General features: G+C 45.9%; 1 protein-coding gene across 1 annotated transcript; it reads left to right on the top strand.

The window, feature by feature from the left end:
- The first annotated feature begins 89 nt into the window (after positions 1–89).
- On the top strand, positions 90–12,071 carry CHMP1A (charged multivesicular body protein 1A). Its single transcript, XM_081921066.1, has 8 exons — positions 90–435; positions 1,899–2,172; positions 4,090–4,109; positions 5,444–5,521; positions 6,371–6,517; positions 8,308–8,436; positions 9,849–10,036; positions 10,516–12,071. The coding sequence occupies exons 2-8, from the start codon at positions 2,166–2,168 to the stop codon at positions 10,535–10,537; spliced, it is 591 nt and encodes a 196-aa protein (XP_081777192.1). The 5' UTR covers positions 90–435; positions 1,899–2,165; the 3' UTR covers positions 10,538–12,071.
- The last annotated feature ends 1,366 nt before the right edge of the window (positions 12,072–13,437 follow it).

Below are 13,437 nucleotides of genomic sequence, written 5' to 3' on the forward strand. Positions count from 1 at the left end.
ACAGCAGGAGGGGGCTGATTCAGCTCAGGAAACGACTCCTGTGATATCTTCCTCAGGACCCTTTACCTGTGGCAATGTATGGGTGCTGTAAGAAAGTACAGGTTTCCCTCTTTTTTTCTGCCCTCTTTTTCTCTTGGGCTAATTAATGTTTGGCATGTTTTCTCCCACCACCATTTTATATTTATTATATCCTTCTCACCATATTCAAATGATTTCCCCCCCTTACATCCTCAGACAAAACCATCTCAGGAGAAGTTAGAGTGAAGAGTAATAGATATTGAGCCACTCTCATCATGGTTGGGAGGCATCACCCATAGGCAAAACCTAACTCCCCTTCACTGCACTACATTGGCTCTAACTTTTCTAAAGTGCTCTGACTTTTTTGGAATTTGCACTAGGATGGTTTGGATGTTGCAAGATTCTTGGTGATGATAGGTAAGTGCTATTGGGACAGAGTAAGGGAGCTCCCCTATTTCCCCATTGTGGGTGACACTGAAGAACCCTCCAAAACTGTTTGTACCATCAACAGGTCATTCTGCCAAGAAACTTTTTCTAATATTTAGCTACAGTGATGGAAAACAAAGATGCTCCATCATCTATGTGCTAGCCCATGGGTAGGCAAACTAAGGTCCAATCACCTTCTCAATCCGGCCCGCGGATGGTCCAGGAATCAGCGTGTTTTTACATGAGTAGAATGTGTCCTTTTATTTAAAATGCATCTCTGGGGTATTTGTGGGGCATAGGAATTCGTTCACCCCCCCAACAAAAATATAGTCCGCCCCCCCACAAGGTCTGAAGGACAGTGGACCAGCCCCCTGCTGAAAAAGTTTGCTGACCCCTGTGCTAGCCCTTCAAAAATTTGAAGATGGCCTCTGAATATTGCCTCTTAACCGTCTCTTCTCCAAGTTAAACATAACCAACTCAACCTTTTCTCATCAGACTGGTTCTCCAGACACCTCACCATCTTTATCTCCTTCTCTGGAAATGTACCAGTTTATAAATATCCTTCCTCCAAGAGAAAGTTGGCCATATTCTTCTTAAAAAGAAAGATGGTCTTTAAATTCTAATAGTAGTAGTAGTAGTTGTAAATTTGCATGGTGGCAGACAGCCCTGCAGTTTGGGTCAAGCTGTCACACAGTAGAGGAACCCACCCAACCTCACCTGTTGAAGACCAGTGCTCTAGTCTAGACCATTGTTTCCCAAACTTGGATTGCCAGGTGTTTCTGGACGTCAGTTCCCATCATCCCTGACCACAGGTCCTGCCAGCTAGGGATGATGGGAGTTGTAGTCCAAAAACAGCTGGAGACCCAAGTTTGGGAAACACCGCTATAGACACCACAACCTCATCTTCACCAGTCAGTAGAATGGGGATAATTTTGCTGCTGCTCACTTATGCTCCAAAGTTATGCTGCAGTTAGTGTCATACAACCAGCAGAAACATTCTCAAGAGGCAGTCCAAGCACAATGTGCATGGTGCCATACTATGAACTGGCTCTATCCATGGCCAATGTCTATTTATTTGGAAAGCAATGGTGCCTGAACACTGAATTCGCTTTCTTTCTTCTCCCCTTCATTGTCTCTTCCTTTTGTATGTGTCAAATATTTGTTAGTTTGAAAGCCATTCTGGAGTAGGAACCAGTCTATTTTTTGTCCAGCCCTAAATACACTATTTTTATCCTAATTCTTCTATATACAGCCCTAAATACTTGATGATGATGGGAATCATCATCACCGTCAAATAATACTCAACAATAACAACAGCAATATGTAAAAAGAAAAAAAATCGATATGCAAATAAGATTTATATCTGCTTCGTGCTTAAATTACTCCCAAGCTGTGCACAAGCGCTTTCCCCCGCATCTCATCATCTTCGTTTTCTTTCTCCCTCGTTGCCATAGGAACCGCCACCTACGAGCCTTGTCTTGCTGGGCGTGCCCACGAGTGACTTTTTGTAAAGTCTACGCATGCGCCAGCACCGACCCGGTGAGCGAGACTGCGGCGCGGTGAGAAAGATGATGGCGGTCGTGATAGACGGTCGTCTCGCGAGGCGTGGCTGAGATCGCGTTCGAGACGACGCGGAAGAGGCTGGGGAGAGAACCCGGAAGTGGGCGAGGAGGGAGCCCGGAAGTTTTGGTCAGGGGAGTAGACAGAGGACTCAATTCAGAATGGACGGTAAGGCAGCTCTTTCCCCTTCCTCCTCGGGTGGGTGGGGGATGGAGCGACTTCACATTCAACCCTGATCCAGGGTGTGGGGACTTTGAGACTGGAGCCTTGCATACAATGGGATGAGGATAACTGGGAAAGTGAAAGCGGGGTGGGGTTCCTGGGGGTGGGGAAGTGTGTAACAATGAAGCCATCAAGACATGACTTTAGCATTCTCCCACCCAGCCCCCGGCCTTGACTCCCATAAAGGGTGTGTGTGTGCTTGTGTGTATGCATATATATTTATACATTTAAGCACACACCCCTTGTGCATGTGAGCTGGAGGTAAATTCTCTCGAGTTGTCTAGAAGGGATCTGGGGTGGGGATATCTCTCCAGGCTGCCTTCCTGCCTGCCTGTTAGAGTTGTTGACTTTTTTTCTCCCCTCCGCCCCCAGGCTCCTGCCTCACACACATTTGTCAGGCAAAGGTTCACCTGTTCAGTTTCTGGCACAAGTGCCTTCCTAGAAAAGGAAGTTGGCAACCTTATTGCCCCCCAAGACAAGGCAGTCAAGAAGCACACATGGGAGGAGGAGGGGAGGTTCTTTTTCTTCTTCCTTCAACTAAAGGCGAATTGCTACTTGACACGAAGGCACAAATCTATCTGCTGTGTTTGGTATTTTGAGGGAATACTTCCCCTTCCCCATCAAATTGTTCTGATTAAATGTCTGGGGTGTTTGTTTTGCCTGCAGAGTGTGTTTAGGCTAACTTAATTTTAGTCATTTAGTACAACTTGGTACAATTCATGGATTGCATAGGTTGCCGAGTCTGACCACCCTGTCGTGTGTCACAGGGTTGGACTAAATAGTGTATTGGATATGCCTTGTGATTTTGAGGGAGGCAGAGTCAGATGTTTGACTTTGTTCTTTGATATAGCCCACTTTCATTACTCCTACACTTCACTCACAAATGACTAGGTAATTGGGATTGTGTGTTTTGTTTTAAATATGTGGCACAGAGGTTCCTGCCTAAGGGCAGGGGGTCAGTCAGTGGTTTTCTAACCCATACTAGAAAATATCTTTTGGTATTATGATATGCCCTAAGGGATGGAGCCCTGTGGACAGAAATGTATGCCTATGAGAGGCATGTTTGCATTGGCCAGAAACTGATCTTTTCATAATAATAATTTTAATAATATTTTTATTATATGTACCCTGCCCATCTGACTGGGTTGTTCTAGCCACTCATCTGGCTGGCAGTCCTTTCAAGAGAATAATTTTTGTGAGCCGAATAAGACTGTATGTTTAGAGACTTCAAAAGGGGATCTTTTAACAAGCAGCAATGTATTTTCCTCATTTCTTGTATGTCACTTCCTGTTCCTGGATGCCGGAGAGGTGACACAGTGTATGAGCCAGTTACCTGGGTGGCATAGTGTTTGATCGATTTCCCCTCACCACAGAGGTAGAACAGGAGTCTCCAGCTAGCAGTTATCTTCCAGGCAGCTTGAGAGGCCAGAGTACAAAGGAAAATGATTGCTGTGGTTAAACTTGAGTGTTGAATTATGGAGAAAGAAAGTGCTGCAGCACTTTGAAAGACTGGCTTACTAGTATATTGTCACATGCAGTCAAGAAGTTGGGCTCCAAGGTGCAACGATTCCTCCTGTGGAACTGGAAAAATATAATGACTTTTAGCAGCAAATGTAAAAAATGTAGGAGCTAGTTCATTGTATAGAGATGAATGTATTTCATATTCCTCATGTAAGGTTGCTAGACACAAGGTGCTTAGCACAAAGGATCTTTGTTGCTCTATGGAAAGGGTGTATTTAATGTAGCCAGTCTGGGCCTCTTTGGGCTAGAAGGAATGTTTGGTTTGGTGGGAATTTCAGTCAGTACCCTTCATTCTGAGACCTTTTTTCTGAAACCCAACTATTGTCATCTTTCTCTTTACAGATACACTCTTCCAGTTAAAGGTGAGTGCTGGATACTATGAAATGCTGTTTCTTGTTGCCAGCTAGGGCTTAACTATTAACTATTCTGCAGCAAGATATAGAAAAGGATGTAAATTTATTTTTTAAAAATATACTGTACACAGTGCAAATGCTGAATTATTGAGAGAGAATTTATTTATTTTGAGGATTAGTACCCTGCCTTCCAAATGGATGGTCTGCAGGGAGGCTAACAGTCCTCAAGGCAGCTGTATGTGCATTTATTTTTTTAAAAATCACTATTTAAAAATGCACTTTTTTCATGGTGAACCTATGTAGGTGGCATCTAGGTTTCTGTCTGGAAGTATTGTCTTCCTTGGACAGAGAAAGCATCTACTTTCTGGAATGGCAGGTTACTAGTTTGTAGTTGTGTATGTGACTCTGAGATGGGCAGCTCCTGGGGACCACTTTAAGTAGTGGGATGTTTCACTGACTCAGATTAGCTGTTCCCACAGCTCTCCATAGTGCGTTCAATGCAGATGGCTTCTATTCTGTCCTGTAAAATTTATTGATACTCTCCAGTATGCCAACCCCTTGATATTGCTTCTTTGTAGACTCTGAATATGCACACAACTTAAAAATTACTCAGGATGTATTGGTCTAAAGTAGGGAGACAATGGCCATTTCTACCTCTTGTTTCTGTACAAGAGCCCTCCTGGACTAGACCAGATGCCTGTCACACAGCAGCCAACCAGATGCCACTGAGAAGCCCCCAAGTAGGACACAAACACAATGACACTCTCATGTTCATGATCCCCAGTAATAGTTATTCACTGGAAGTGATATAGCCCTTATGACTAGTAGCCATTATTATCCGTTTCTCCATGAATTTGTCAAATCATCTTTTAAAGTCATCCAAGTTGGTGGCCAGTACAATCTCTTGTGGTAGCCAGTTCTATAGATGAACTGTGTGATGTGTGAATATTCCCCCCTTTCATCTGCTTTAAATTTTCCACTTTTTAGATTCTTTGGATGACCCTGAGTCTAGTATTATGAGAGGAACAGAAGAAAAACATGATCTTCTTTTCTCACCTCTTACATACATAATTTTACAAGTCGTTGCCATATTTTCCCCACAGCCCTTTACTGGTCTTTTTTGTAAACAAGAACACCCCAAATATTATAACCTTTCATCATAGGGAAGTTACTTTAGCCACATATGGCTTGTTTTTTCTTCATCTTTTGAGGTTTTGCCCATACTTTTTGAGATATGGTGACTAGAAATGTACAAATGGCAAGTTTTTCCCTGTGGATATCTCCTCCTCTGGAGATGTTTTCCTGCCTACCTACCTACCTACTGAGCATCTCATTCTCTCTAGTTTACAGCCAAGCAGCTGGAGAAGCTTGCCAAGAAGGCAGAAAAGGACTCCAAAACCGAGCAAGCCAAAGTCAAGAAGGTAATGGAAACAAATGCTGGTGATGAGAGTAACTGCCGGATGTCCCTGGAAGGCTGACTGCCTCTCCAATCAGGAACTCCAATAGCAGCATTGCTGCTCTCTCTAAGCCTCTTTGCTTACACACTGTGGCTCCCCATTTGAACATCAGGAACCAGTGTCCCTCCAGATCTTGTTCAGTTCTAACTCTTATCAGCCCCAGTCAGTATGGCCAGTGGTTTGGCATGATGGGAGTTGGGTCCAACATCATCTGGAGTGCCACAGATTCTGTATCCTTGTTTTAATTGTTTTCATTTTAAGGCTCTGTGTTTCCTGTGTCTCTGCTCAGTGCAAAGTTTTGGCTCCCTTCGTTTCTCCTTTCTATGCCCATCCTCTCTGTCTTTTGCTGTGTTCCATTTCTGGCAGAGCCTCACCTTCCCCATAACTGATCTAGTTGTCTGTCTCTGTCTTTAGTAGCTCCATTCCTGAACATGTTTGTCCATTTTCTTGTCTCTTCCTTCACTCCTGATTTCATTGTCTAGTGCAGATTGTAAGTAAGGACCTTTCTACACTGTGGGCACTACATTGTTGCACCACTAAAAATGGAGAGGCATGGGGCAGTCCTTATTTAGGGAAAAGGTGGGCCTAGCAAGTCCGCGCCATGTACAGAATTCTTGATGTTGGGAGACGCTGTTTGAAGGCCACCTTCTTGTTTTGGCCAAGCCATGCATATATGTTGTCAGGTGGGCAGGTAAAGATGCAGCTGGCTTGAAAGGTTTTCTGGCTGATCGGCAGCACGTTTAGAGCCCCATGGAAGTGCTCTGATTCTGGTGAATTCACCCTGAGCATCTCCCCATTTTTCTTCTGCTCCAGGCCCTTCAACAGAAGAATGTGGAATGTGCCCGTGTCTATGCAGAGAATGCCATTCGGAAGAAGAACGAAGGCTTGAACTGGCTCCGTATGGCTTCTCGAGTGGATGCAGTGGCCTCTAAGGTCCAGACGGCAGTGACTATGAAGGGGGTAAGAAGATGCACTTTGGCACAGGTGTTGCGTATCCACAGTCTAACCTGGTAGATGCTTCCTCTTCCCTGCTGCTTAAGGCTACAAGGACTTGCCTTTCACATTGGCCATGTTTGCACATAATGTTTACCAACATGGTGTACAGCTTCATGACACCCAATGAAAATCCCCTACTTTGTGCTCACCAAGGTCTCATGTCCCTCTCATTGCTTTTTTAAAAATCACATCTTTTACCGTAGGCATTGCTGGGCAAGGTGGGTTGATTTACATTGAGATGATTTAAATCACAGCCATTTTGTGATGGTGCCCATGCCAGTTTCTCATATTTCCATAACCTTCCCCCAATCCAGTCCATCTGAAAAAGTCCACACTTCACCCTTCTTCAATAACAAACTATGGCTTACTGGGAACGAGCAACAGACTGATGCACTCTCTCAGTTGCACGTGCTTCACCCCTCTCTAGCAAGAAACAACACTGAGCCGGCTGCTGTGTGGTTTAATGTTCAAGACAGTGCTTGTGTCTTGTTTCTCTCCAAACACACCATGACTGGTAAGCCAAGAGCAAACCTCAGCTTCCACATGTGATTTATCTGGCGAGAAACAAATCACCAGCACCGCTTAGTATGTAACACTAATCTAAGCCAGCTGCTCCAGGGTTATGTAAAGGGGGCAAAGGGAAGGAACTGGGCAGGATGACTGAGCAGCACACAGGGTAATTTATTATTTGAGGCTATGGTGTACCATTACATGAAAACGGAGCTACAGTTGGATCGACAGCCACCCATCCAACCAAGTCATGTCTGTCTTGGTTAGCAACAGATTTTTTAAGATCTCTGGAAGAGTACTTTTCTAGCCTTACTGCCCAAGATCCAAGAATATTAGGCATATTGTTATCGGCAAACATGCTCATTTGACCCCTGGCTTGCTGACTCTTCCTTATCCCATATTGGTATGTGAGCAGAACTCGTCAGTCTGGTTTGCTCCATTGGAGCCCTGTGAGCTACTTTGGGGCCAAAAAATGTTCCTCTTACCCACTCTGCCCCTTTCCACTCCACCCATTTCCCCCCCTCTGCTGATTTCTATTGCCCCCAGCATCTCAATCCTGGCCCCTCTTGACTTTTAGACCTTGAGTCTGGGCTTCCAAGACTGAAAATGATGAAACAGCCATTAAGGTCTGTCAGCTGAGGACCATCTTGGCTGTGACTTGTGCTTCGGAAACCCTCATTCCCTGCTCATTTGACACTTTCTGCCCCCTGGCCTTTCCTGCCATTGTTGCTCTGAGGGACATAACTCTTAAATCAGTGGTGGAGAACCTCCAGCCTGTGAACCTAATTAGACCTACCAGCCCTGCCCATTTGGCTAATGGAGATCACTTCAGCCAAGAAATGCCCATCTGCTCTGGAGCAGGTGAAGAGGCAGTGCAGCTGAAATGAAATTGGGTTTGCAGGCACTGCTGAGCAGTCCTCTGCACCACATTTTGCAAAGGCTGTTGATCAGCTGGTTGATGACACTTGCAAAATACAGGGTGGTCATTTGGCCTGCACAGTTTGATTTTAAACTGTACAGGCAGAACAGGGCACCTGACATCATTGTGATGCCAGGTGACTGACAACTCACCTGTCAAATTTGGCTCATGGGATGGGGAAAGGGGAGAATGCAGCTTGTGGACTAGATGCAGTTCCCCACACTTTATTTAAGTCCTCCAAGTCCTGGCCCCAGCTCTCTGGGCAATTCCCTGATGGGCTTCTGCTTCCTTAATGCATGAAACATTTTCTGACTCTCTACTTCAGGTGACTAAGAACATGGCCCAGGTGACGAAGGCCTTGGACAAAGCACTCAGCTCTATGGACTTGCAGAAGGTCTCTGCTGTGATGGACAAGTTTGAGCAGCAGGTCCAGAACTTGGATGTTCACACTTCGGTAAGGGCTGTTGGCTGTCCAGGGAGAACAAGGCATCTGTGCTGTAATGCTATGGGTGGTGGGATGCAAGACACATTAAAACTCCTTATTCCAGTAAACCTGTTCTGTCCCCATCCCCCCCCCTGTTTGCCTATGACTCCTTCTCCTTCCATCTACCCCCTCACTGCCAGATATGGTGAAGTTCTGTTGAAGTTCAGACTTCTGCTGTAGGAAGTGTGTAAAACACTCTTTTTTAGCAGTATGTATGCTCTGGTCTGGAGTTTGGAATGTAGGAAGCTGCCTTATACCGAGTCAGACCACTGGTCCATCTATCTCAGTATTGTCTACACTGCCTAGCAGCAGCTCTCCAGGGGTTTCAGACAGGGAGTCTCTCCCAGCCCTATCTGGAGATGTTTGGGATTGAACCTGGGCCTTTCTACATGCAAATCAGATGTTTTACTGATGAGCTATGGCCCTTGGATACGGGCTAGGGCAGGAGGAAGGCGCAGAATGTAAATGAACAGCCCTTTCCATGTATGCAGTGTGTTGGGTCTGCTAGCCCACTGTTTGGTTGTGCACAACTCTTCCCTGCCTGTCTAGAGGAAGTGATTGTGTGCGTGTGTTTCCCCTGCTCTCAATGCAAGCTTCTTGTAGAAGGTACATGTTGGGCCTTACTACTGCTGTCACCCTTCTACAGATTCCAGTAGGAATGGGGAGAGAGCCCCCTTCATTTTCTGTTCCCAAACTGAAAGGGAAAAAGGAAAAGATTGTTGGGCTTATTGGTGGATGGCAGTAGCGCCTTCCCTTTTTTATTAATATGTAATTTTTATTGAACTCGAGAAAACAAAATAGAGAAACTTCACGTAAATATCATGGAATCCAGCTGCAGACACAGATTATACAATACTTAATACTGACTAGCTCACAGCAAATAATTAAATTATCTTGAAAGAGTCGTTAACAGTTTTGTGTGATAACTAGGCATCAGCAGAGCCCCTCCAAAGCAATGTGTGGATATTGGAAGGGCCTGAGAATTTTAAGTCCATAATGATAAAGAGGAAAAAATAAGAACCACAATTTTTCAAACTGATCTTTCTTCACTTCACTTCTTGTCTGTGTTGTGTAAGATGTTCAGACAGGACTGTCTCCCGGACAGTGTTGAACCATGCCTCTGTCATTAGACATTACTTCCAATGTTGAGCAATGAACATCTGAGCCGCCACCAGATGTTCATCAGTGGGGGACAGCAGTAGCACCTTCCTGCTGCAGGGAGATCTGGAAGAAGGGGATGTTTTGTGCTGGACACGTGTGGGGGACAGCAGGAGGAATAATTTCCACTGAGAAGCAGGCCTGTTTGTTGGGACTGCACCAGACATATTCTTGTGTTCTGTTTCCTCCCTCCTTGCTAAGGATCTGTTTTGTGGTCCCCACAGGTGATGGAAGACTCCATGAGCTCAGCCACTACACTGACCACACCCCAGGAGCAAGTGGACAGTCTGATAGTACAAATTGCTGAGGAGAACGGCCTGGAAGTCATGGATCAGCTGAACCAGCTGCCTGAGGGGGCCTCGGCGGTGGGAGAGAGCTCTGTGCGTTCCCAGGAGGACCAGCTATCGCGAAGGTTCGTTGCCACCCAAACATGTCCATAATCATTTTGTGGGATTCAAATTCCTGCTTCTTGGCCAACAACAGAGACCCAGGCCTGGGCAGCTTTTAAAATATCTATAGGTTGCCATATCCTGGTAGCAAGTAGCATCACTCTTCTTTCCCCAAAACAGCACCACCCATCCATGGTATCAGCTGGTTTTGGGGAGCCAAGAGGTTTTCAAAAGTATTTTTTAAAAACTTTATAAAATTAATTTTTAATGAAAAATTTAAGAAAGAAGGAACAACCCAAAGGGACAGTCTCCAGAAATAGCCTGACAAGCACTGAGCACATCTTCTCTGATGTGGCAGGAGGGGAAAGAAGGCAACACTGAACGAGAGCTGTAATATTTTTTTGCAATTCCCCACGGTCAAAACTAAAAAGCCAGCTCTTTTCTGTACCTTAAAAAAAAGGCTTCTTTTTTCATTTTCTATTTCTCCCGTGTTCCTGTCCAGGTTGGCTGCCCTGCGGAATTAACCCTCTCTACTCCCCTAATGGACTGTTGCTTCTGCCTTGTTCAACTATGATTTGTGGACTTCCTGTGGGAGGCCCCTGGCCACCCCGTCCTACGGTGATCGGAAGGAAGACTGGTCCCTCGACCCCTCCAGGCCTGCTGTGTTCAGCAATGGACTTTAAATCCTCTCATGGTGATGGCAATTTACTCTCTAAAGATAGTGGCAGCAGCAAGCACCTGTGCATGAACTTGCCTAGGCTTGGCTGGGAGGATGGCGTGATTGGGAGGCAAATTTATTGGTATGGTTCTCCTCCCCACCCACCCCCAAAAAAACCCACCAACTTCTTTTTTCAGCCCACACTTCCCATCATCCTATTGTGCCTGAAAGTCACTGGATGAAAGGAACAGGAGCATACAGCTCTTAGAAATGATTCAGGCAGAGCCCTTGCAAGACTTAAAACCTTTATAACTAGAACCTGTGTCTGGTGTGTGGAGGCAGGTGTGCTGTTTGTTTCTCCTAATATCAGTCACTTCCTTGGCTTAGGGCAGCCTCCCTGACCTGCCCTCCAGATCTTTGGACTACAACTCCCATAAACCCCAGCTTCTACAGCTGATGGGAGTTGTGGTCAAAAGCATCTGGAGAGCACTAAGTCAGGGAAGGCTGTTTTAGGGGATGACTTGTGGAAATTGGAATTGGAATTGTGCTACAAAGTGAGCTTGTCGAGAGAATGGATGTGTACCTTTCTCCCCTCCCCCGCCTGTCTGTTTACACACCATTTTGGATTTACACACCATTAAGTGACCTTTGAAACTAATGCTCCTTTATTCTCTCCCTCCATTACACACAGAGAGAGATAGATTCATTTGCTGATTCTACACCCTCTTATTCTTCTGCCGGCCCTCTTAAGAACTCTTTACTTGTGTTCTGCATTTCAGTTCACCCTTGTCCAGCATGTACCTTTCCTCAAACTTCTGGAAGACGAACCCTCATGTACAGAGATGCTTGGGTCTTTCCCCCTGAATTGTCATATTGGAGAAGTTTGCCTCTTGGTTCCAGAGCAGCTCTTCCCCCTGCGCTCTCACTCTCTCCCCCCCTCCCCTTTCAGCAAGACTTGGGATCTCCTAATACTCTGGGTGGAAACGGTGGGGCTTAACAGGATTAGGTTCTTGTCTTCAATGGTGTTGCTTTGACCTTTCTGCCAGAGCCGATGTCGAGAGAGCAAGAACCTCTTTGGTCTTAGAGCTCACCTCTCCTGTAAGAAACCACGCTGTTCCACTTTGCTGCTGGTATTTAAAATGAGGTCTCTCTCCTCCTGCCATTCTGTCTCTGAAGGGCCTGTCCCTTATGCTTGTGCTGTTCCTGTTCTTCTAAGCCGCACTTTGTGGGGTAGGGCATGGGAACAGAGGGCGTGTTTTCATTGTGAAATGCTTGTTGGAAAGGGGTTATGGAGTGCCACATCCTCCCAGCTCCTTCTTGGGAAAAACACTGCTCTGTTTTGCCTTCCTCCACCTCTAGTTAAAAAAAAAAAATTAAAGCGGATGCTGTTGTTTCTTTAATGCTCTTTTAAATAAATTACTCTCCGGAAATCGGGGTGTATGGGGTTTTAGCGGAGGGGTAGTACCACCAGGGGAACACACACATCATGCTCCTTTTGGGGTAGTTTGTCTACCTTTGGGCCCCACTCTGCACTCAGCTCTCACCTGGGACTCTTAGAAGCAGTCAACATGCAACAGCGGTCACGCCATAGGAATGGCTTCAACTGGGCAGCTAAACCAGGCGAGGGTATCCAATGAGTCTCAAACTCTCAGTAAGTTAGGAACTTCCCCTGCATGCAAAGGCAGGCTCCAGTGCATTGGCAGGATGAGATCAATAGTGGGTCCAGTGATCAAGAAGGTGGTTACTGCATGTGTTGTAGAGGGAAGTGAGGCAGATGAGGTTTGTCAACCTGGGAAGGTACCCAGTCTAGGAGAAGAACTCTGCTGCCTTGCAAGGTATCTTCGAGGGAAGAAAAGGCTATCCTACACAAATCTGGAGTGGAGTCTCTAACACGGTTAGATGATGCCTTGTACATCACCTTTTGGCAACTCCTACAGTCAATCTGGTGCAAAGGTATTGGTCTGCTTTCCTTTGGACCACATCAGTGAGGCCGAGAGGGGGGTCTTATGGGCAGCCCAGTACCTCGATACACACTGGCCAGGCCTGCACCCCAGGGAGGTCACTTCAGTACTGCTAATGCAGTGATTTTAATTCACCCCTGGATGTACACTCCATTGTCTCTCAGTCTCAAGGCAGGCAGATGCCAATAATCTCTGTAAATCAGTAGGTGCAATTAGGTTTACATAGGTTTCCTCACTCCTGCCCTTGGGGATCATACATAGAGGAAAGGAGGCTTACAAAAGCTAAGGTTGGTGGCAGTGGTCAGCAAGATTAGGCACTGACTGAGAGCCCCAGGTGCTCAGAAGGGTCTCCTGCCCTGTCGCCATCCCTGCCTTCCCTGCTGTGGCCCCAAAGCTGCTCCTTTTAAACGAGATCGAAGTTTGATTCCTATCCACAGTGTTCGCCTACCATGTTCAATTGCTCAGGAGGCCCAATGCTTCCTATTTCATTTTTTAAGAAAAATTGTTGCCACAGGGCAGCTTACATGTCCGCCAATAGGTGGCCATGCCAACTGCAACATGATGAAAGAGCAGCAACTGCTGTTCTAGCTCTTATGGCTGAGAATTGGTGTCTGAGGTAAGGGCATGGAATTGAATTTGCAGCTTCCAAAACACAGCATGGCTCCTGACAGTTCTTTCTGGTGTTACGTCCCTCCCCCTGGTCCAAAAAAGGTTGGTAAACTGTATTGCTCCCTCAAATTCTGTGTGGTTCTGCATTAAACAGGTTTGCCACAAGAGGGCTCCCACCCCCAAGGAACTTCTTTCA

Source organism: Podarcis melisellensis (genome assembly GCF_964234715.1).
Source record: "Podarcis melisellensis genome assembly, chromosome: 8".
NCBI classification, from domain to species: Eukaryota; Metazoa; Chordata; class Lepidosauria; order Squamata; family Lacertidae; genus Podarcis; species Podarcis melisellensis.